At 40.3% G+C, this 22,874-nt stretch overlaps 1 protein-coding gene across 1 annotated transcript in view; it reads left to right on the forward strand.

Annotated features, from left to right (window-relative positions):
- CDS1 (CDP-diacylglycerol synthase 1) overlaps window positions 1–22,874 on the forward strand; it is an 84,728-nt gene that overhangs the window by 53,941 nt on the left and 7,913 nt on the right. Inside the window, exons 6-12 of the mRNA XM_062199899.1 lie at window positions 7,773–7,831; window positions 10,194–10,276; window positions 12,168–12,255; window positions 12,941–13,009; window positions 15,264–15,416; window positions 17,246–17,365; window positions 19,403–19,506. Coding sequence (XP_062055883.1) covers window positions 7,773–7,831; window positions 10,194–10,276; window positions 12,168–12,255; window positions 12,941–13,009; window positions 15,264–15,416; window positions 17,246–17,365; window positions 19,403–19,506 — 676 coding nt within the window. The remainder of the gene's footprint in view (window positions 1–7,772; window positions 7,832–10,193; window positions 10,277–12,167; window positions 12,256–12,940; window positions 13,010–15,263; window positions 15,417–17,245; window positions 17,366–19,402; window positions 19,507–22,874) is intronic.

Raw genomic sequence — 22,874 nt, forward strand, 5'->3', positions numbered from 1 at the left:
ATTTTTTCATGTGTCTGTTGGCCATTTGGATTTCCTCTTTGGAAAGATGTCTATTGAGGTCCTTGGCCCATCTCTTAAGTGGGTTGTTTGTTTTGATGTTGTCAACCTTAGTTACTTTCAAGCAGTGTTGAACTATTTTCATATGCACAATTTATGAATACATAAATGTTAGCAAACCCAAATAGTTTTTCCACAGAATATAAGGTGCTAAGAGTACCAAAGTTTACATTTAGACACATTTCTCTCATTTGCCTTTACCCAATTTACATTTAGCAGTAGCATCTAGATGACTGAAGATGCTGATAGTATATCATACCTCTATCTGAATTAAGGTCACAATTACATTTATATGGAATTCTACTCCTTTTTATAAAACTCTAGCCATAAATCAGTGACATTAAACCAGAGATTGCGAAGTTCCTTGTGTGGCTGTAACAAGCACTGATTACCAATTGCTGTTTCAGAAACCCGTTAAACCAAGTTGCAAAACAAGTTTGGCAAGTTACAAAGGAATATTTTTTAAAGGCAGTGCTTCTTCGCAGATTCAAAAGAGAGACATTTCTTTAAAGCCAATGTCCAGTTACAGTTGAACCAACTTCTCCTGCATGAGATTGTTATTTACCAAAGACATCTTTTAGATTCTAATTGAATTTGAGTCTAGTTTTCCACTGGAGATTGTTCACCATTATGTTAGGTTTAATGGGAGAGGGTGTCCATCAGAGCAGATGGGCGGGCACCCCTCCAGAGATTCCTAAGGAGAAGTTGTTAGGTGATAGAATAAAGGGCAGTGACCTACAAGGAGGCTCCTGTAAGAGCCTACAAAGAGGCAAGGTAGAGAAAAACTAGAGGCCCGGCAAAGAGACAATAACCTTATGCCAGGTGGGCGCTAAGGTGTTGTGGGTAAAAGCTGCATCTGCAGCACTGGCATCCCATATGGGCACCAGTTCAGTCCTTGCTGCTTCACGTCCAATCCAGCTCTCTGCTGTGGCCTGGGAAAGCAGTGGAAGGTGGCCTGACTCTTGGTCCCTGCACCCCAACCAGAGGAGGCTTTCATGCTCCTGGCTTTGGATTGGTCCAGCTCCAGCCTTTGTGGCTATTTGGGGAATGAACCAGCAGATGGAAATCCTCTCTCTCTCTCTCTCTCTCTGCATCTGCCTCTCTGTAACTCTGCCTTTCAAAAAAATAAATCTTTAAAAAAAACTAACTAAATAAATAAATAACCTTATGCACCAAAACCAAAAGGCAGCTGGTGCCGCAGCTCACTAGGCTAATCCTCCGCCTTCGGCGCCGGCACCCCAGGTTCTAATCCCGGTTGGGGCACCGGATTCTGTCCCGGTTGCTCCTTTTCCAGTCCAGCTCTCTGCTGTGGCCTGGGAAGGCAGTGGAGGATGGCCCAAGTGCTTGGGCCCTACACCGGCATGGGAGACCAGGAGAAGCACCTGGCTCCTGGCTTCGGATTGGTGCAGCGCGCCGGCCGTTGTGGCCATTTGGGGGGTGAACCAACGGAAGGAAGACCTTTCTCTCTGTCTCTCTCTCTCACTGTCTAACTCGGCCTGTCAAAAACAAAAAACAAACAAACAAAAAAAAACAAAAGGCAATACTGGAGATGTCTAATTGTGGGGCTGTCAGTCAATCCAGCCTCAAGGATGAGGAGTCAGGTCAAGAGGTATCTGAAGTCCAAGACTTCATCTGGGTTAATCCATATATATTCGATAACACCTGAAGTTGTTGGGCCTACATTCTTGCCTAGAAACCTCTGGGCAAAATTACAATAATGGGAGCAATGGTCTCCTTATAAAAACTCTCCTCCACTGGCATTAAAAGCTTCAATAGTCAAATGCAATAACAGAGCGATCCTAGTGGCTCACTAAGTAGACCCAAGGACCCTGTGATACCCTAGAAAAGAATTTAATGTGAATTGGAAAACATGCACGGGAATGGAGGCAAGAGGCCAGTTAGGAGACAGGGAGTCGGAGTAGAGGGGCTGGCACTTTTCACAGCTCACTTAGACTGACTTCATCCCCTAGCTTGTAAGCAGGCCAGGTGGTGGTGCAGAAGATGAGGCAGTTTTCTGTAAGCTCAGGGGTCAAAGAGATCTCAAAGTAGATGGTTTGCCTCCTGGCTGGAATGAGAGCATGAAAATGGAAGCATACTTCAGGTCTTATCTCTCCTGAGTTTGAGACATCGCTCAAAACTCTTGCTGCTGTGGCATCCAGACGTGCACTGAAGCCCACAGGGAAGAGAGGAAGGTGAGGTGCATATTATGTTTTTTTTTCTTTTAAGATTTATTTATTTGAAAGAGTTACACAGAGAGAGAAGATAGAGAGAGACAGAGAGGTCCTCCATCCGATGGTTCACTCCCCAATTGGCCACAACTGCCGGAGCTGCACCGATCTGAAGCCAGAAGTCAGGAACCTCCTCTGGGTCTCCCACATCGGTGCAGGGGCCCAAGGATTGGGGCCATCCTATACTGCCTTCCCAGGCCATAGCGGAGAGCTGGATCAGAAGCAGAGCAGCTGGGTCTCGAGCCAGCACCCATATGGGATGCCGGCGCTTCAGGCCAGGGTGTTAACCCACTGCACCAGAGTGCCGGCCCCAGCATATTATGTTTAAAGTGGTTTTTTTTTTTTTTTACTTGCATTCGCACACAGCTATTTTGATTTCTTTAAAATCTTTAAGGAGATGCCACAACTTTCTAATTCTTGCAATTCAATAGAATTGAAAGACATAAAATTCAGCTGTAACTAAAATTAATACATGATTAAGGTATTTTTCCCTAAACATTCTTTTTTTTTTTTTTTTTTTTTTACACAAAAGCTAATTTAAAGGCTAAAGTGATACACACACACACACACACACACGGTGGGTAGGGAGAGAGAAATCTATCTTCCATCTGCTGGTTCACTCTTCAAATGGCCACAACAGTCAGGACTGGGCCGTGCTGAAGCCAGGAGCTTGGAGCTTCATCTGAGTCTCCTATGTGGGTTTCAGGAACTCAAGTACTTGAGCCATTATCCACTGCTTCCCATCGAGCTGGGTCAGGAGCAGAGGAAGTAGTGTTCCAATATAGAATGTGGGAGTCCCAAGAGGTGGCTTAAGCTGTGTACTGCACCTCCAGCCCCTCCCTGAATTCTTGTATCGGGGGCTATCAATGAAACTTTTAGAAAGGTATCACAAAGAACTTCATGATGTACTGTATCCAAAACACTTAGAGTTTTTGAATTAAAGACCAATAGGATCTATTCATATTGCTGGTATTTTTCTATACCTTAAACTCACTATTCAGATTAATAGAAAACTTTTTAAAATGATCTCTAGTATAGTGATTGGTTTGTGTGATGATTCCTACAATGCATATTCGCTTAAAATTTGTTTTAAACAAGTGAGTTGTAGTTTAGCATCCAAAAAAGAGACCTGTTGTACAGTGTGTTTCTGTTATTACATGACTGTATTCCATTATTTAAGATGATGTTTGAAATATTTTGAATTTTGATTGTTTAGGCAAAGTGTAATAAAAAAATGCAATCCAATAAAAAATGTGGATGAGCCAGTAAGCTGTAGTGTTTCACCCTGCGCCCATCCCAATGTCTGCATTTGGAATTAAGGACTACAATGTTTACCCAGTTGGTTAATCACCAATGGTAAATTTTTTAACCAACTTTATCTTTTCTCTCTCTTCAACTAGACTGTGAGCTCTTGAATGACAGTACCTGTATTCATTTTTATATCTTAGTCTAGATTTCATGAATGCTTAAATTTTTAAAAATTGTTTGTCCATGTTTCTGAAATTTCCTCATCCCATCTTTTGTACTTTAATTTTTTTTAAAATTTTTTATTTAGTAAATATAAATTTCTAAAGTACAGTTTATGGATTACAATGGCTTCTCCCCCCCATAATTTCCCTCCCACTTGTGCCCCTCCCATCTCCCGCTCCCTCTCCCATTCCATTCACATCAAGATTCATTTTCAATTACCTTTATATACAGAAGATAGATTTAGTATATATTAAGTAAAGATTTCATCAGTTTGCACCCACACAGAAACACAAACTGTAAAATACTGTTTCAGTACTAGTTATAGCATTACTTCACATTGGACAACACATTAAGGGCAGATCCCACATGAGAAGTAAGTGCACAGTGACTCCTGGTGTTGACTTAACAATTTGACACTCTTGTTTATGGTGTCAGTAATCTCCCTAGGCTCTAGTCATGAGTTGCCAAGGCTATGGAAGCCTTTTGGGTTCGCTGATTTCGATCTTATTCCGACAGGGTCATAGTCAAAGTGGAAGTTCTCTCCTCCCTTCAGAGAAAGGTACCTCCTACCTTGATGGCCCCATTCTTTCTACTGGGATCTCACTTGCAGAGATCTTTCATTTAGGTCTTCTTCTTCTTCTTCTTTTTTTTTTTTCCAGAGTGTCTTGGCTTTCCATGCCTAAAATACTCTCATAGGCTCTTCAGCCAGACCCGAATGCCTTAAGGGCTGATTCTGAGGCCAGAGTGCTATTTAGGACATCTGCCATTCTATGAGTCTGCTGTGTCTCCCACTTCCCATGTTGGATCGTTCTCTCCCTTTTTGGTTCTATCAGTTAGTATTAGCAGACACTAGTCTTGTTTGTGTGATCTGTTTGACTCTTAGACCTATCAGTGTGATCAATTGTGAACTGAAATTGATCACTTGGACTAGTGAGATGGCATTGGTACGTGCCACCGTGATGGGTTCTGTACTTTTCAATGTCTCATTTTTTCCCTTTATCTCTCTGACATCCTTAATGTTCTCACTGTCTTTTCTTTCTTCCTTTTTTTTTTTTTTTTTTTTGGCCTTTCTTACTCTCCCTACCTCCTGAGGAACTGCTTGGTACTGGGAAATAGGCTGTGCATATCTTTGTATTGACAATACCAGGCACACACAGAGCTGTGTAGATGAATGGCAACTAAAGAGTATAGTTGATCACCATCATACAACAAGCACTCTATATTAGTTAGCCTTTTTTTTTCTTATTTTTTAAAGATTTTTTAAAATTTATTTGAAAGAGTTACAGAGAGAGGTAGAGTTACAGATGGAGAGAGGGAGAGCCAGAGAGAGAGGTTTTCCATCCACTGGTTCACTCCCCAAATGGCCACAACAGCCAGAGCTGAGCAGATCTGAAGCCAGGAGCCAGGAGCTTCTTCCAGGTCTCCCACATGGGTGCAGGGACTCAGGGACTTGGGCCATCCTCCACTGCTTTCCCAGGTACATTAGCAAGGTGCTGGATGGGAAGTGGAGCATCTGGACATGAACTGGTGCCCATATGTGATGCTGGCACTGCAGGCTGGTGCTTTAACCTGCTGCACCATAGCACTGGCCCCTAGCTAGCCTTTTTGATTAGTACTTTTACAACAGAAATTCAAAATTCAAAATTTGGTGAAAATGAAAGTAAAAGACAAGTTTATTCTTATGCAAAAACATTTTTAAGTTTATGCATAGATTTTTTTCACTGTAATATGCACTTTCCTTGAACATTTTGAACTCCCCTTGTATTTGTAATCCTGCAACAAATCCTGTGATTTTAATTGGAAATATAACCATATAAACAGTCTTTGCTATTTAGTAAAACTATGGATCAGATATATAAATGCTCCTTTCCATAGATTAATTTAAAGGTACTATATATGTATTTTTACATGTTTGAGCATAAAGTATTCACCTGGCCTTGAGGCACTGAATAAAAAGTAAGCTTATAGGTTTCTTTCCAGAGTATTTTCCATAAAAATAATATATAGCTTTAGTTATGCTAGGAAAGCTTTGTAACTCCCCCCCCCCCAGTCAGAATGCTGTATTATCTTTATTTATTTGAGATGTTGAGAGAGAGAGGGATAGAGAGAGCCTACATGCTTAAATGCTGTGTTATCTACAGGTGTCTGGGAGTCAGATCATTGTACCCCTTTAGTGGAATCGGACTCTGTAGAAGTGTTGCCAAGATAGTCTTGGATGAAAGACCTGTTAAGAAAATATTGAGCAGTATTTCTGATAATTTTGTTTGCAAAAGGGCTCATGGGTGAATTGTGTGTGTCATTTCAAGGAAGAGAAAGTCCTGTATCACAGAGCGGTGCTTTTGAGGGCATAGTTCATGGTTAAGAGTGTTGAGAAGTCGCCGTGGCTCTGCTGGGATAGTCAGGAAGGGCTCTGTTTGGACAGAGGAGCTCATGCCAGTGGCATCTGTCTCATCTTTGCCTTGCCTTTGAACCATCAGCTTGTGACCCAAGTCCAGGCTATACTCAATTTTAACCAGTGGCATGAAGCAGCATGGAAATACATTATTACTTGGACTGCAAAATGAGTCTAACCTAATGTAGACGAAAACCTTTGCAGCAATGACTTTTGGTAGAGTTTTTATATACCTGGCAGTGGCAATACTGTGAATTCCATGTTTTAGTGCTCCCCCACCCCAACCCCAGTTCTTTCTTAAGAAAATGGCATCATGGCTTTGAGTTTTGTAACCACTCAAAAAATGCTTCGCTAGTGTTTTGCAGTCCAGTTGTCAGGTCACTGTATAGGTGACAAACACAGATTTGGGGTCTGCATGCATTCTATTTCTTGGTCATCTTCCATTATGTGTTGACATTTACAATCAATGAGTCATCAGAAAATAGCCAAAGATACTTGTTGTTTGATTCTCTACCTTGGTAAGAGGAAGGGTACCCTTGCCTGCTCTGGGGGTAGAAATGCCTTGGTAAGAATAACCCAGGGCTTCGAAGACAGGGTTTTTTTTAATGTGGATGAGACCAAGTGACCAGTCAGTTTCTTGCTCAGAAAGCTCACTCTAAAAATGTTGCAGAATGAAATGCATACGTGGCTGTTCACTTGAAATTAAACTTGTTTATGCGTATTCAGTATCTATATCTGTCTAATAAAAACTTCTAACTTCAGAAATTCGCTAATGTTATAGGCAAGAAGTGCCTCATATTGCCTCCCATTATTTTAGTGTATAATTATTAGACTTCACATAATTGGGTAGGTTTTCTATTTAGTAAATTTTAATTGTATAGAATGTAAACATAAGCATATACTATCTACAATGGTTGAAATTATTAAAAGTGTATTTTGTGATTATTATACTAATCTGAGAAATTTGAAGTTACTCTTAGCTGAATATTCCTGATACACATTCATGGAGCCACATGATTCTTGAGGGCCATTAGAATTGGAGCATTACTTTCTAGCCCTGTGATCTTTGGTAAATTAATAAAGCCCTTTGTGTGTTTTCCTTCATCTGTAAAATGGAGATAATAATAGGTACCTGTATCATGAGAATGATGGAAGGATTAGATTTGAGTCCATGTGTGCAAAATGCTTATACAAGAGCTTGGAATTTAATAAGTGTTCAATACATTAGCCGCTATAATAATTCATTTTATATTATATATTTTTATGTTATATGGAGATAGAAAATATTCTGTATGTACACTTGATGGAATGATAGAAGGATTTTATTCAGCTGAAGTTTCCAGATTTGTTCTCTTTGTCCACATATTAGCAAGGGACTAATTCATTTAATTAAGGCCAGAGGTGCTTGTTGAATTTGTCTTATGGAATATCCTGGGCACTTCAGACATTGTAAGATTGTTACCCTCAAGAAACTACTTACTCTAAGATAGCAAAAGATAGGGCATGAGTAAGTGACTAAACTATTCCTGGTGTGATATAAAAAGCTGGTTTGTTTGGGCTCAGGAAATATTACACTTGGTACCAAATTGCACAACAAGCACACGTTTTTTTTTGTTCCTGAACAGGTTTCTGCATGTTTGTGCTGAGCTTGGTGAAGAAGCATTATCGTCTGCAGTTTTACATGGTGTGTATGAATCATTATTCTGTAGTCACCACATATAATAAAATCCTCCCCCTCTTTTTTTTTTTTTTTTTCCTCCTGTAATGGGTAGATACTAATCGGCTAGTTGATGTTGTGTCTGAATGAGGTGAATATTTCAATTTTGCCTGAACACTATACACAAAATGTTAATGGAATGTTTTTTGAGGATTTCAAAAATTTTTAACTGTTGCCAAAGTTTCCTTAAAACTTTTCTTGAATATTTTCTCCTTTCTTTCTTTTTTTTTTTTTCAAATATTATTTATTTGAAAGGCAGAGTTACAGAGAGAGAGGGAGAGACAGAGTGAGAGGTCTTCTATCTGCTGGTTCACTCCCCAGATGGCTGCAATGGCCAGAGCTGGGCCAATACGAAGCCAGGAGCCAGGAGCTTCATCCAGGTCTCCCACATGGGTGCAGGGGCACAATCCCTTGGACCATCTTCTGCTGCTTTCCTAGGCATGCATTAGCAGGGAGGTGGATCATAAGTGGAACCAGCGCCATTATGGGATGCTGGCACTGCTACCCAGGGCTTTATCCCACTGAGTAACAATGCCAGGCCCTTGGATATTTTCAAAGGTTGTAAAGTTAAAATAAGTGTTTGGATTTCCAAAATTTGTACAAATTTGCAGAGTATTCCTGGTCTTCTAGACAGCTGCTAACTCTGGGAAGCATCTGCTGCATTGTTCTATGGAGAGGAACCTTGTTTATCTGCTATCAGTGTAAAGGTGAGGGAGCCACGCTCTGTAGTTAGGGTTAGTCGTGGGATTAAATCATTCTTTTTGGCATATTTTGTTCTGCATTATCAACTTCTATTTTAATGAAATTTATCAGTTTACAAGATACGCTTATTTCCCTAAAATGTAGCTCATTAGAATATTAAAATGCAATGTAGTGTGAGTATTTAGACTGAAATCATGCATTAAGGCTTGTTCTGGATATGGAGTGTATTCCTTGTTTATACTTTGCTCCTCATTAAGACACCCATCCTGCCGAGTATCCTTGCTGGGAAATCATAGTATTTCTTACAGTTCTCATTTCTGGGGACCTGAGAGTGAAGAATAAAATTCTTAGCAAATCTCTCAGAACTGCTGAGACAAATTAGAAATGATAGTCTCCCATGAAAATCCAGTCCTCCCTTTCTGTCCTCAAGGGATTGGTTCCAGGACCCCCAAGGTCACCAAGCTACTCATATGCTCAATTCCCTCACATAAAATGGTGTAGTGTTTGTATATTACCTTACACAGCATCCTTTATACTGTAAGCCATCTCAGTTACTCGTAGTGCCTAATACAGAGTAAATGCTAGGTGATTAGTTACTGTACTCCATGGTTTAGGGAATCATGACAAGAGAGATGTCTATACATGTTCAACACACACGTAGTTTTTCAACAATTTCTGATCTGTGATTGGTGGAATCCATGAATGTGAATCCACAGATTTGGAAGGCTAACTGAATAAATAGTGCCTATTGAAAAAAAAACACACACACTTATGTCTTTTGAAGCAACCCACATAAAAGAGAATTAGATCTGTTAAGCAATAAAAATAGTATAACAGAAAGCAACTCCTGTGAAATACTATTTGCTGAAATAAGAAACAGGTTTAGTAAGAATACATCAAAATCTTAAGAATTTTGGAAAGTTATTTCCTAAGTTCCAATCAAAATGATGAAACAGAGGACATAGAAATATTAGCTTCCTTTTTGTTTGTATTTTACCCACAGTGACTGTGCTAGAAGTTACTAAAATAGCCATCTCTCAGGTTAAATGGAATTGATAAAACACAGAGGGCTTTGAAAGTGAGTGCTGTCATTGGACAGATCTGTGAAGATCAGTTTTCAAGTATGAAATGATGATGCTTAAGGGCAGTTGAACCCTGCTGGTTTGAATCATTTGAGTTAGAACAATTTATGGTAAAAAGTTATCGTAAGAAACTCTAAAAGAGAAACATTTTTTGGCATTTTTTGTAACTTCAGAATAGAGTCAGAGTAAAATCTTCCTCTCTAAATTCCATAACAGCCTCATAAATTTTTCATTATCATTTGAGTTGAATAATTCAGGATTATGATTTATTTGTACATGCATTTGTAATTAGTACATCTTAGTATTATTAGCATTCCATTTGTGTATAAATTAAGGTTTACTTTGTTAAATGTTTTCATTCTTTTAAGCTCCCAGTAGGCAATAAAATGAATATACTTTACTAATGATGTTTATTTTGTATGCTTTATCTTGCCAATTTTGGCCAAAAGCCATGGTAGGAATTTGTGTTTCATGATTGCATTTGCTTCCCTGGCTGCACAGACCAGTTGTGCTCACTAATGTTTGTGTTGTTGGGCTATTAACAGTTCGCATGGACTCATGTCACTTTACTGATAACCGTTACTCAGTCACATCTTGTCATCCAAAATCTGTTTGAAGGCATGATATGGTAAGGGAACAGTATTATGCTCCTTAATATTTATGTCATAGCACTTGTAAAACTCTTTAACATTGGACATTGTCACAGATTTCTTCTAAGATGTAGTATCTGTTGTCCCTCTATCTAATATCTTCCTGAGTTTTGCTTACTATTTGGCACCTGAAGACAAAATGCTTCATTAACAGCAACTGGAAGCCTTTCTCATTCAAATCCCCAGTAAATGCAGGAGTCCTCACATAATTAATTACATTTCAGGTGTTGATTCTCCTTTCCTGTGACTTTCTACAAAGGGCAGGCTTTAAAAAGGGTACATTATTTGCAGGGAATGTAAAAAGAATATTACAGTTTGCCTGTCAGCAGACAGCCTGCCAGAAATGCAGAAAGGGGGTAGGGTGTGCTTTGTAGTCATGTAGGAATAGGTTTCCAGATGTTTCAGGTACAGAGTTACTTTTTACAGTGGCCTGCAGATTCAGAAAGCATTTTTATTAGTTAAAAACCGTAAACTTCTTTATTGTTTAGAAACTAGTTGAATTTAGGAAAAGCTTAAGATTTTAAAAAATTCTAACTATTTCCAGTACATCTTTTTATTTTCATTTTTAAAATAAATTTATTTATTTGAAAGTCAGAGCTTACAGAGAGAGGGGGAGACAGAGAGGGATATCCTCCATCCAGATGGCTGCAATGGCCAGGGCTGGGCCAAGCCTAAGCCAGGAGTTTCTTCCAGGTCTTCCACTTGGGTGCAGGAGCCCAAGCATTTAGGCCTTTCTCCACTGCTTTCTCTGGCACATTAGCAGGGAGCTGGATCAGAAATAGAGCAGCTGGGACATGAACCAGGGCCCATATGGGATGCTAAAGTCACAGGTGGTGGCTTTACCCACTACACCACAACGCTGGCCCCACATTCTTTATTTTTTTTTCCCTAAAGACTTATTTATGTTATTTGAAAGGCAGAGTGACAGAGAAAGGGAGAGACAGAAAAATGTCTTCCATCCATTGGTTCACTCCCCAAATAGCCACAGTGGCTGAGGCTGGGCCATGTTGAATCTGGGATCCTAGAATTCTATGAGAGTCTCCTATATGGGTAGCAGGGTCCTAAGCATGTGGGCCACATTTTGCTGCTTTCTCAGGGACACTAGCAGGGAGCTGGATCAGAAATGGATGGGTCTCAGACTAGTGCTCATATGGGATGTTGGCATCACAGGCGATAGCTTAACCTGCTGCACCACAATACCAGGCCCCCTTCACTTAAAGCCCATTTATTAAAATATTTTTAGTCTATGGGTTTGGTCAAGATAAATTTTATTTATTCACAGCTTCATGTTTTTAGCAACATTTGTGTGTCTGTAAATGATTGCCATCATTCATTTTAAGATTGTCAAATACAAACTTGACTGGGAGCAGTTACTGAAGAAAGTGGGTTCTGTACAATTAGGCTAAGATAGAGTTCAAACTAATGACTTTTTCTGAAAGAGAATTCGTATTAAGAGGTTGGTATAAATTTATCAGGTTGTATTCAGTCTTAATAAATGGCTCTATTTAAAAAGGCTGCTTTTCTTAAGATAAACTTCCAGTCTGACTTTGTTTTACTTCTTATTATAACTATTCCTCATAAAAAATTTAAATATCCATAGCTATATAAATTGATTATTTCATATATTTCTTACCAATCATCTCTTAATATGTTAGTTTATTTATAGATATTACTCTGGTTAATTGCTAAGTGGGCATATTTGGTTGGTATTTATTGCTTCTACTAGTGTTGTCATTAAAGGTTATGTTCTGGACCCAGGCCATAGTATAATCCAGGGGGTTATTACCCTGGGTCATTGTGAGTCACAACCTCTGTGTATGAAAATTTGCTACTTTATCATATGGACTTCTGCTGACTTTTTTTTTCCAGGTTCCTTGTTCCGATATCAAGTGTTATCTGCAATGACATAACTGCTTACCTTTTTGGATTTTTCTTCGGAAGAACTCCATTAATAAAGGTAATGGGAAAATATCACAGGCAAGCCTCTACTGTAACCTTACCGATTAGCCGCTGGAGACCATTTCCCATGACTGGGTGCTCTTGCACATTTTCCATGCCCGAAGTGCCTTGAGTTTGCTTGGCTGCACCTAGCAGCCACAGGGCAGGGGCACGATGCCGTGTTGCCTCGTAGTTGTCTCGGCGTGCTGCTGGCTCCTGAGGACGGTTTGACTCCAGCAGCTGGCCTCTCCCTGGTGAAGGCTTGCCTGTCTTTCTGCTGCTTTCTTTGCCCTTAGCCATTTACCCTGCTCCCCAGCTGCCCTGTATCGGGCCTTCCTGGCCTTGCTTTGCCCTCAAGCTGCGAGCTGTGAGTACAAAGAATGAATATATATGCCACCCTTATTCCAAGAGCTATGCCAACTCTCATGGAGGTTTATGTAAGCCTAAAGGTGACGGCACAAATATTTCAGTATGTAGTTAAGTCCTGTGAGGAAAAAAAAAAAAATGAAGCGAACAGATATTACTAACATGTGATGTGTCTGAGGGCCTACTCTTGGCTGGATACTCGCAGGGAGATTTGCACAAGTAAATCAGGATCATAGGAGGAAGGGAGAAATGTGCGTGGTATTATGGGAGCCCTTGGGTGTGCATTGTGTGTTTCATGGGTGGAGTAACTCTTTGTAATTTAATTTGGCCCTTTGCAGTTGTCTCCTAAGAAGACGTGGGAAGGCTTCATTGGCGGTTTCTTTTCCACAGTCATTTTTGGATTCATTGTGAGTTGTACAAGGATATTTACTTTGACTCTGAAAAACTGTATGAAGTTTACTAGTCTGTTCTAAACCTAAGAAAGTTAGACCACAAAATGCCTGTAATGTGGTGCCCACCAAGGAGGACCTGCTCTGTACCACAGTAGCGCTCATCGTGGCTACACATCAGAATCACCTGGACAGCTTCACAAACTCTGTTTCCCGACCTTCTGCTGGGCCTATTAACTCCCACTGGTGATTCTAGCAGGCTGGAGACCCACTGTTGTGGCAGCTGGGTTTTGGTAGCTCCTTACTGCTGTTCTGTCGGGAGGTTGGGGGAAACACGGGTCATGGCATGGGTGGTGGCTTTGAGTAACAGCAAAGAATGCAGATCATGTTGAAAAGCTCTGCCTTCCTAACACATGGAGAGCACATGGCACAATGGGTGGTTACTGTTGTAAGCTCAACTTGCAGAAAAAGTCTGTTGTTAGGAATAATTAACGCTCACCTTCATTGTTTTAACAGTTATTTTAGTTATGAAATTGAGGTTTTTATTACAGGGTTTCTAGTGAGAATAAATACAGTACAATGGTTGAATATAAGATGACTATACATAAAAATTATTCTTAGAAAGTTTAAATTTCTAAGAATCTAATATCGTTACTTGTTATATCCAAGTAACTAGTAAGCAATACCTGAAGCTTAGAGGGATGTGTGTGTATATGTGTGGGGGAGAGAGGGAGAACATTAATGGAAATGTGCTGTGATCCTGCATGGGAAAACCACCATAAATCCTGCATTTAATTTATAAGTTTAGCTTTTTCTCTATGAAAAGTCCAAGACAATTTGATAAAGTTTTCTAAAGTTTTTGTGCAAGAGAATTAATAGTTGCTAACTAGAATGAGAAAGAATCCAACTCTATTCAATGTGTATATATTACAAATCAAGAACAATTGAAATATTAAGTAACATAAGATTTTTTAGTATCATCAAAGACTAATTTGGGAGTATTATAGGACTAGCCATATTATTCAAAGAAAATAAAGAACTATCCCACGAGAATATAGTGCCTGAAAAAATTAATGAAGGGATTAAATTAATTTTTTTAATACATGGTTTTTAATAAACTGTTTGGAAACAAAATCAGTTAATATCCATTCTTAGTATAATATTTGGATCTTTTAATGAATCTTGATCAAAATAATGGAGTGAATGGCAACAAGACAAAATGAAAAAGAATAAACTGTTGTTCAGCAGTTTAAATTTATAATAGAATGCTTTATTTTATTATCTTCTGCTTTGCTTGGACTTGAACTGGCACTTGTATGGAATGCTGGTATTATAGGTGGTGGCTTAACCAACTGCGCCACAACACAGGCCCTGATGAGCTCCCACTTTTTTTTTTTAAAAGATTTTATTTATTTTACTTGAAAGTCAGGGTTCACAGAGAGAGAAGGAGAGGCAGAGAGAGAGAGAGGTCTTCCATCTGATGGTTCACCCTCCAGATGGCCGCAATGGCCAGAGCTGTGCTGATCCGAAGCCAGGAGCCAGGAGCCAGGAGCTTCTTCTGGGTCTCCCACACAGATGCAGGGGCCCAAGGACTTGGGCCATCCTCCATTGCTTTCCCAGGCCATAGCAGAGAGCTGGATTGGAAGTGGAGCAGCTGGGTCTCGAACCGGCACCCATATGGGATGCCGGCACTTCAGGCCAGGGTGTTAACCCACTGCGCCACAGTGCTGGCCCCAAGCTCCCACTTTGATAGCTCAGGACAGCTAGTTGCAGCAGTATGACCAGAAAAAGAATAACTGAGTTACAGCTTTCTGGGATGGTTAGGAGCAATGCTGTTTCTCACCTGTGCTCTTCAGTACTGTTTCCTCAGTAATTTTGAATCACTAGTTAATTACTGATGAAATTAACGTAAGATTGTATGCAGTCAACTGCAATCCTTTATTCTACTATAACTTTGTATGCATTAGCTTCTGTGATTAATTATGTGTGTTTCTAAAAAGTAATATCTTCTATGATTGTCCTTCGTGTTCAAATCAGCTTTTTCTTTCTCCCCTCCTTCTTTTTTGTGATCGTGTAGATGTTGCTAGAAATTTCGTTTTCTAAAAGTCTTTCAAGTGTTTTTCTGGGACAGAGTTTACAAACTAAGTTTGAAAATCCTTAGCAGGATGTTAATAGGAAGACACACTGGCCTTCTACATCTGGCCTGTGTGATACAAAAAGTAAGACACACATGTATAGGCGATGTTGCATGAACTCTCACTTCATTATGCAGGCTGCCTATGTGCTCTCCAAATACCAGTACTTCGTCTGCCCCGTGGAGTACCGCAGCGACGTGAACTCCTTTGTTACGGAGTGTGAGCCTTCCGAACTTTTCCAGCTTCGGAGTTACTCCCTTCCTCCCTTTCTAAAGGCAGTGTTGAGACAGGTAAGAGTCAAAGCTCTTGCTCTTGCTAACACGGTTAGCGATCCTCCTCTACTCTGAAGAGTTTGCTTCTTTTGAAAGTGGGATTTAGATTTTAACAAGGAACTAATTTCTGCTGAATTTTTAACTGTGATATAGAAATGGTTTTGCTTTTCAGTAAAAAATATGTTCTATCTCCTTGTGATTTCTCTTTCTTGAACATAAAATATTAATACTGCAGATCAGGTGGGTGCTGGGCATTTACTTGCCTCATGGTTTACTGATGGTGACATACTTTGTATTTGTTTTAAAAACATTTTTCAATATCCCCTAGATTTTTAGAAATCAAATAGATTAGGATGAGTTTCACACTTCACTGGTGTGAATTAACTCAATTTAAAACTTAGTTAAAATGCGGCTGTTCAGAGAACCCCTAATTTTTACAGGGCATTTGTCAGTCCAGAAAGCTTCTGCTTCTAAAAATGAGTTTTCCCTCCAAAAGCACACTGGTGCCCTAGAGCATCTTTGAGGTCTTCCCCAAAGGACACTGACGCGCTCTGCAGCCACACCTTCCTGACCATGTCCACAGGACTGGTGGGTGGTCAGTTAAAAATGGGAAATCAGATCATCATGTGTGTGTCTGTGTGTGCATGCAGCGGTCCACCTGCATGTGTGTGAAGCATTTTACTTTGAACTAAAGTCAATCGCTTAAATATTTTTTTGCGTGTTATTTTCATTTTATTTGAAAGACAAAGAGCCGTTTGCTCCCCCAAATGCCCACAACAGCCAGGGCTGGACCAGGCTGAATCTAGGACCTGGAAGTACATTGGGGTGTCCCATATAATTGGGGTGTGCATTGGGGTGTCCCATATGATCCCTGGAACCAGCGTCTGCTGCTTTCCACAGTGTGCATTAGCAGGAAGCTGAATTGGAAGCAGAGTAACCAAGACTCACTTGTGCTCTGATATGGGACACGGGCTTCCCAAGTGGTCATTGAGCTGTTGTGCCGAAGTCTGCACCTGACATCCATTGCTTTTGAGAAGCAGATTTACATTATGTCTGTCCTTGAATGCTTAATACACGGGTTCCATGAATTTCTTTTAATGTCCTAGCCATCTGTTACCTGCCATAACATTGGCATTGCTGCCAGTCTTTGATTAGGTGCAAGGCTGTTGCTTGGAGAACAGTTCCAAAACTTGGTCTTCTCAGACGTCTTTCTCGAGCTACTCTCATTAGGCACCATATACAGTTTCTAGTTTCAGATTATTTAAAACAGAGCAAGCACTAGGATTTACAGATTCATTTGCAGAATTCTTCTCATGATTATGGTCCTCTCTCCAGTTGCTTTGGAATTGTCTTGCTGATGCTTATTGTGGTACTCTTCTTTAAACACCTTGTTGTGTGTTTCCACAGCATTCAACTTAGAGAAAAAGGCCAACTTTCTTCTTATTTCATCATATAAGATTAAAAAGTACAACATTTTATAATTACAAAAACGAACTATTAGTAAAAAAAAAAAAAAAGTAGTTAACTGATTTTTGCTGAGCCCACAACTCTACCACTGTAAAAGTTGCTAGATAAACTAGAAGGTAGCCTAGGAGCGGCAGGATTGCAATCTGCTGGGTGCCTGTCCATGTGCTTCAAGGGCACAGAATGTGGCTCCCACAGCAGAGGGCAGCACAGAGAGCTTCCAGGGTAGTTTTCTCCCACGATCCTTGTTGGTGAAGTTAGCAGACATGTGGTGCATGCTTCAGCTTGCTGTTTGGGGCTCGGTCCTTGGATGGTGTGCATGCCCAAACACAGTCTCAACACCACTAGCCTTCACCTCCCTTCCGCTTCTTTCTCCTCTGTAGGAAACAGTGAGCTTGTACCCCTTCCAGATCCACAGCGTTGCTCTTTCAACATTCGCATCTTTAATTGGCCCATTTGGAGGCTTCTTTGCCAGTGGGTTCAAAAGAGCTTTCAAAATCAAGGTATGTATTGGGATTCTTTGTTCTGCGAGCAGAGAATAAGAGTATGTAACTCAGCTGGTATCTGGTTCACTGTTGGCCTGCACGAACCCCTAGGCAGAGACTCCTACCTGTGGAGATGCTGCTGGCTGATGGAGTGGGTTCCTCTTGGTTAGGTTCCAGCTGTGCCGCATCACCACACTTTACAGTGTCATGACAGATGGCCTCTTTTCTAGACATGGTGTGTGTCCTAGCACGTGGGGATATGAAGAATCTTGATGTTTGGTGCTGTGAGAGCTTCGGAGTCTTGCCCCAGCCCCACTTGAAGGGATGTGCAGGAGAGCCTTTGGCTGTGTGACTACCTGCTCTGCTAGATTGGGGACCACTGGACTCCCCCTGTGAGAGGCAGATAATGGTTGGATATTTTACATCTGTCAGCTCTGAACTTCCTCCGCACATCAGCGATCTAGGCAATCTGCCAATGAGTGGGCGTAGTAGGATTTTAATAAAACTTTACAGAAACAGGTTGAGGCTAGGTTTGGTCTGAGGGGGGCACAGTTTGCCCACCCCTGTTTCGGGTATTGCCATGTGTGGTTTAGCCTAGATCATTGTGCAGCAGCGTTATCTCAGTCCTGTTATGTCCCGTCCGTGCTGCTTCCCTGGGTTAAAGGCTGTGACAAAGTGGCTGTTGGAGGTGGGGTGGTGAGGGAAGGCCTCCCCGACAGAGTGGCATTTGAGTGGAGATCTGAGACCAGGAGGAGAGTAGGTCCTGGAGAAATCCAAGGAAGGGAACTCCTGCGAATGCAAAGGCCTGTGGGAGGGGCGCAGGGGAGACTGCACGGTGTTGAGTAGCCAGGGGAAAAAATGAACCCCGTGAGCACTTGCCATGGGAGGGTGCTGTGGTAGGTGGGATGCAGGCTGCTTGCCATGTGCTGGAGGAGGTGGTGTGTGGCCACACAGCTTGTAGCTCCACTGCACTGGTTACTGCTTGTAAGATTTATTTTTATTTTATTTGATAGGCAGACTTAACAGAGAGGGAGGGAGAGCCAGGCCAAAGCAAGGAGCCAGGGTCTGCCACATGGATGCAGGGGCCCAAGCATGTGGGCTATCTCTTGCTGCTTTTTTCAGGCCATTAACAGGGAGCTGGATCAGAAGTGGAGCATCCAGGTCCCGAACTGGTGTCCACATGGGATGCCAGCATAACAGGAGGCAGCTTAACCTTTAGCACCAGAGTGCTAGCCCTAAAACTGGATACCTCTCATGCTTGATTAGTAGAGAAGGGGAGGAAGGAAATGAGTTGGCAAAAATTAACCGCAGAATTTGTCAGTAGTTATTTTAAGTAGAGAAAGGTTATATGTAGAATAGTCTCCCTTGCTTTTTGTTGAACTCTTTTTTTTTTTGGTGTGTTTTAAACAAAGGTGTGGTTGCTGTTCATTTTCCGTGTTTTTAGATTGCCTACATGAAGACAGGAGCAGTCAGATATCTCCATCTCCTGGTTGCTTGGATGTGTGAATGTATCTGCAGAGTCAGTTTGGAGGGGCTTACTCCCCACTCGTAATGTGGCCATTTATGGGCTGACGGGTCCCAAATCAGTTAGCTGTTTTGACTTCTTTTTCACCCCAACATTAAAAAAAGAAGAAGAAATATTTATCATAGGAGTAAAACTGATTCTTTCAGAGTAAGACCTACTAGGGTAAATATGAGTTGAAACCATTTGTACATCTGCCAGTGGCTCCTGGTGAACACAGGGAGAGGCTACAACCAAACGAGATCAGGAATAGCTAAATGAGTTCTTACTTAAGATAAATTTTGTTAAGTAAGAAATGTTTTAGATTTAATTAATGTTTAATGAGTGTCCTTTGGATGCTGTGGGTGAGATGTTATTCCAAAATGGGCATGAATTCACAGGACATGGTTTTAGTCTACTGGATGTATTCTAATAGATTTGTTTTTATTGGAAAACCTTAATAGTATTTCCCATGTTACCAAAGAGACATTAATAGGAATTTTGTGTCAGATAATTTTTTTAAAATGTGCTAATATGTTTGTTTGTTTCTAAAGGATTTTGCAAACACCATTCCTGGCCATGGTGGGATAATGGACAGATTTGATTGTCAGTATTTGATGGCAACTTTTGTGCATGTGTACATCACAAGTTTTATAAGGTACTTATACATTTAAATTTTTGTTCTATTAAATGCTTTTTTTTTGGGTTGTCATTTCCATCAACATTAACTTGAATCAGCTTTTTCTGCCACTGGTAATCTACAATACCAAAACGATTGGTGGTTCCTGGAATTGCAGCTCTGAACAGTATTGGTTAAATTGTAGTTGCTTTACATACATTTGAGCAATTTCAAAGACATGCAGTTTTTGCCATAGTCCTTATTAACAGGAGCATGTTAGAGACCCTGTTAACGTGGATGGTGCTAGATTTAAAACAGGAGCTGTAGTTGCTCAGCCATGGGCATTGCACTGATCAGGAATACTAAGAGTTAAAAGGAGAGAGAGCATAGTCCATGCAGGCCACCAGTTAACTGCTTGAGATACATCACACAACAGGTTCTAGGGTTTACTGTAGCAGAGAAATAAACAAAGCAAGGCCCCTACCCACAGAACTTCCTGCTGAAAGATCAGAGTTTGAAGGATCAGAAATGGACAGTAAACAAACAAATATATATTTGTTTTATATATATATGTGTGTGTATGTATGTACACACACACACAGAGTAAGCATGCATGCATAAGTGCCATGGAGAAAAATAAGTAATTCAGGGAATACAGTTGTATGCTGATGGGTGGGTGGACTGGGGTTGCTGTTTCATACACGAAGGCTTATCCTTGTTAATAAACCTCAGTGTTTTGAATCTGCCTTAAAATGCCAGGTTTGGGTGTGAAATCTGACAACATCCACCACATATTAATTTCATTTTCTGTGGTCTCTCCTGGAGGACCAGTAGGCAGAACACGTTATTACTTAGTAGTACCTGAGTCATGGAACAGACGCATTTCCTTCATGGAATTATTTGTAGTGAAACTCATATTTAGAGACCCTAAATAGACATTTTAAATATATCCCCATAGCAAAGAGAGAATTTTAATATTAACTTTTATATGTATGTGGGGAGCTGGGGAGTGCAGTCTTCTCAGGAGTTCATCAAAGAATTAATCTTTTCAAAGAATCAACTTCTGGCTTTGTTAATGTCTCTATTGTATATTCGCTTTCTACTTCATGAATGTCCATTCTCATCTTTCATTCTTTTATCTTTTTTTAAGGTTCAGTTTGCTGTTCATTTTCTAGATTCTTGAGATAAAGCTTAGATGCTGATTTTCAGTCTTGACTAGTGTAAGGGTACTTCAAACATTTTAGTGGAAATTTGGAATTGAAAGATATATTTATTTTGGAGTAAAAGATTTTGAAATCCTTATATTTTTTTTGATAATATGTATTTTCCATGAGCTTTTTGGAAGTCCCTTGAATTCCATTTGAGATCACAAAATTCCTCTTAAAGACCCCTTTATTTTTATTTTATTTCTACAAGTTGCAATATTTATATTTTCATTATTCAATTGTAAATATTTTGTGAATTTCAGTGATGCAGGCGTTATATAGAAGAGCATTGGGTCATTTCTAGACAAATGCTGGTCTTCGCCTTCTCCCTCCCTTATTGACATTTGTCTTAATTCTGTTGTGGTCAGAAAACACCAGCCTATTGTCTATTCCAGTAAATATTTCATGTGCACATAAAACAGATGTGTCTTCTGAAGCCCTTGGATGTAATGCTGTATATGTCAGTTAAGTAAAGTTTAAGTTTAATTAAGCCTCTGGAGTGATTTTTTTTGTCTGTTATGAGAGTTCTGTTAAATCTCACTCTTAAGGATCAATTTGTTCCTATTTCTAGTTCTGTCAATTTTTGCATTATGTGTTTTGAAGCTGTTGTATTAGGGACATAAAGATTTAGGATTGTCATATCTCTGTTCACTTGATTTCTTTTGTCCTAAGTCTTTTCTTTCTTTTTTAAAGAAACCTGCTGTTGTCTCAGTGGAGAGAAGTCTTGCTGAGCCACATTGTCTGCCACTTGAAAGCAAATATTTAGATTATTGGAAATACAGTAGGAGTGCCAGGCCGCAGCTGTCTGGGAGCACCTGCTGACATAATTTTGCATTTTGCTGAACTTGCTAAAATGGCCTTCTTTTTTCTGTGGGGACCTACCCTGGGTTTGTTCTGTGAAGTTGCTGAATCCTTGGAAGAAATGTAATAGGACTGCCTGTGTTCTGGCTTGGCCGTGAGAGGCCTGTGACCACAGTGTTTTGGCAGATGAGTTGAGTCCTGTGCCTGAAGGTGACCCATGGGATGGCTAATCTGGGCTGTTGTGCAGTCTTTTAAATCAAAGGTTTCTAGAATAAATAACACCTCCTCTCATCCTCATCTTGATCCTGCTGTCTCACAGGCATTTCTTTGTTGTAGGAAGCGAAATTTCCCACTTCCTACAGTTCTATTTGAACAGTTTTCATTGTAAATCACACATTAATTTATCACACATGTAAATATCTTAGAATTCTCTGCCCCTCTCCCTACCCCATATATATTTTATGGTTTGCCTCTTACCCATTCTGTTTTACCTAATGGTGTCCACAAAAAGCAGCCATCCTCTGCTTTTCTATTCAGGTGGACGGGAAGAAGTACCAGGAATAATCATGATACATCAGGATTTGAATTAAGCTCATCTTTACTTTGACCATTGAGTATCTAGCAGTGTAAGTGTAGAAACATGCATGGTCCTGGTTTCCAAATGGGTTGAGACTGCAGTGGTGTTGAGAGGGAATGATATGAGCATGGGGAGGCCTGTCAGGTGCTCTGCCCACACCTGATCCACTATGGAAGGGAAGGGAAGGAAGCGCTGGCACTGGGGTCTGGAGGAGTTGACATCACAGGAGCCGCTGAGGTCCCATGCTGGCTGTGGAGGTACATGTCACAGAGCAGCAGGAAGGTGCCATGTGACTGCCCCATGGCTTTTTTTATCTTTTATTTAATGAATATAAATTTCCAAAGTACAGCTTATGGATTACAATGGCTTCCCCCCCCATAACTTCCCTCCCACCCGCAACCCTCCCCTTTCCCGCTCGCTCTCCCCTTCCATTCACATCAAGATTCATTTTCAATTCTCTTTATATACAGAAGATCAGTTTAGTATATATTAAGTAAAGATTTCAACAGTTTGCCCTCACATAGCAACACAAAGTGAAAAATACTGTTGGAGTACTAGTTATAGCATTAAATAACAGTGTACAGCACATTAATGACAGAGATCCTACATGATATTTTTTTAAAAATTGATTAATTTTCTATGTAATTTCCAATTTAACCCGTTTTTTTTTTCATTTTCAATTATCTTTATATACAGAAGGTCGATTCAGTATATACTAAGTAAAGATTTCATCAGTTTGCACCCACACAGAAACACAAAGTGTAAAAATACTGTTTTAGTACTAGCTATATCATTACTTCACACTGGACATCCCATTAAGGACT

Source organism: Lepus europaeus, chromosome 8 (assembly GCF_033115175.1).
Source record: "Lepus europaeus isolate LE1 chromosome 8, mLepTim1.pri, whole genome shotgun sequence".
NCBI lineage: Eukaryota > Metazoa > Chordata > Mammalia > Lagomorpha > Leporidae > Lepus > Lepus europaeus.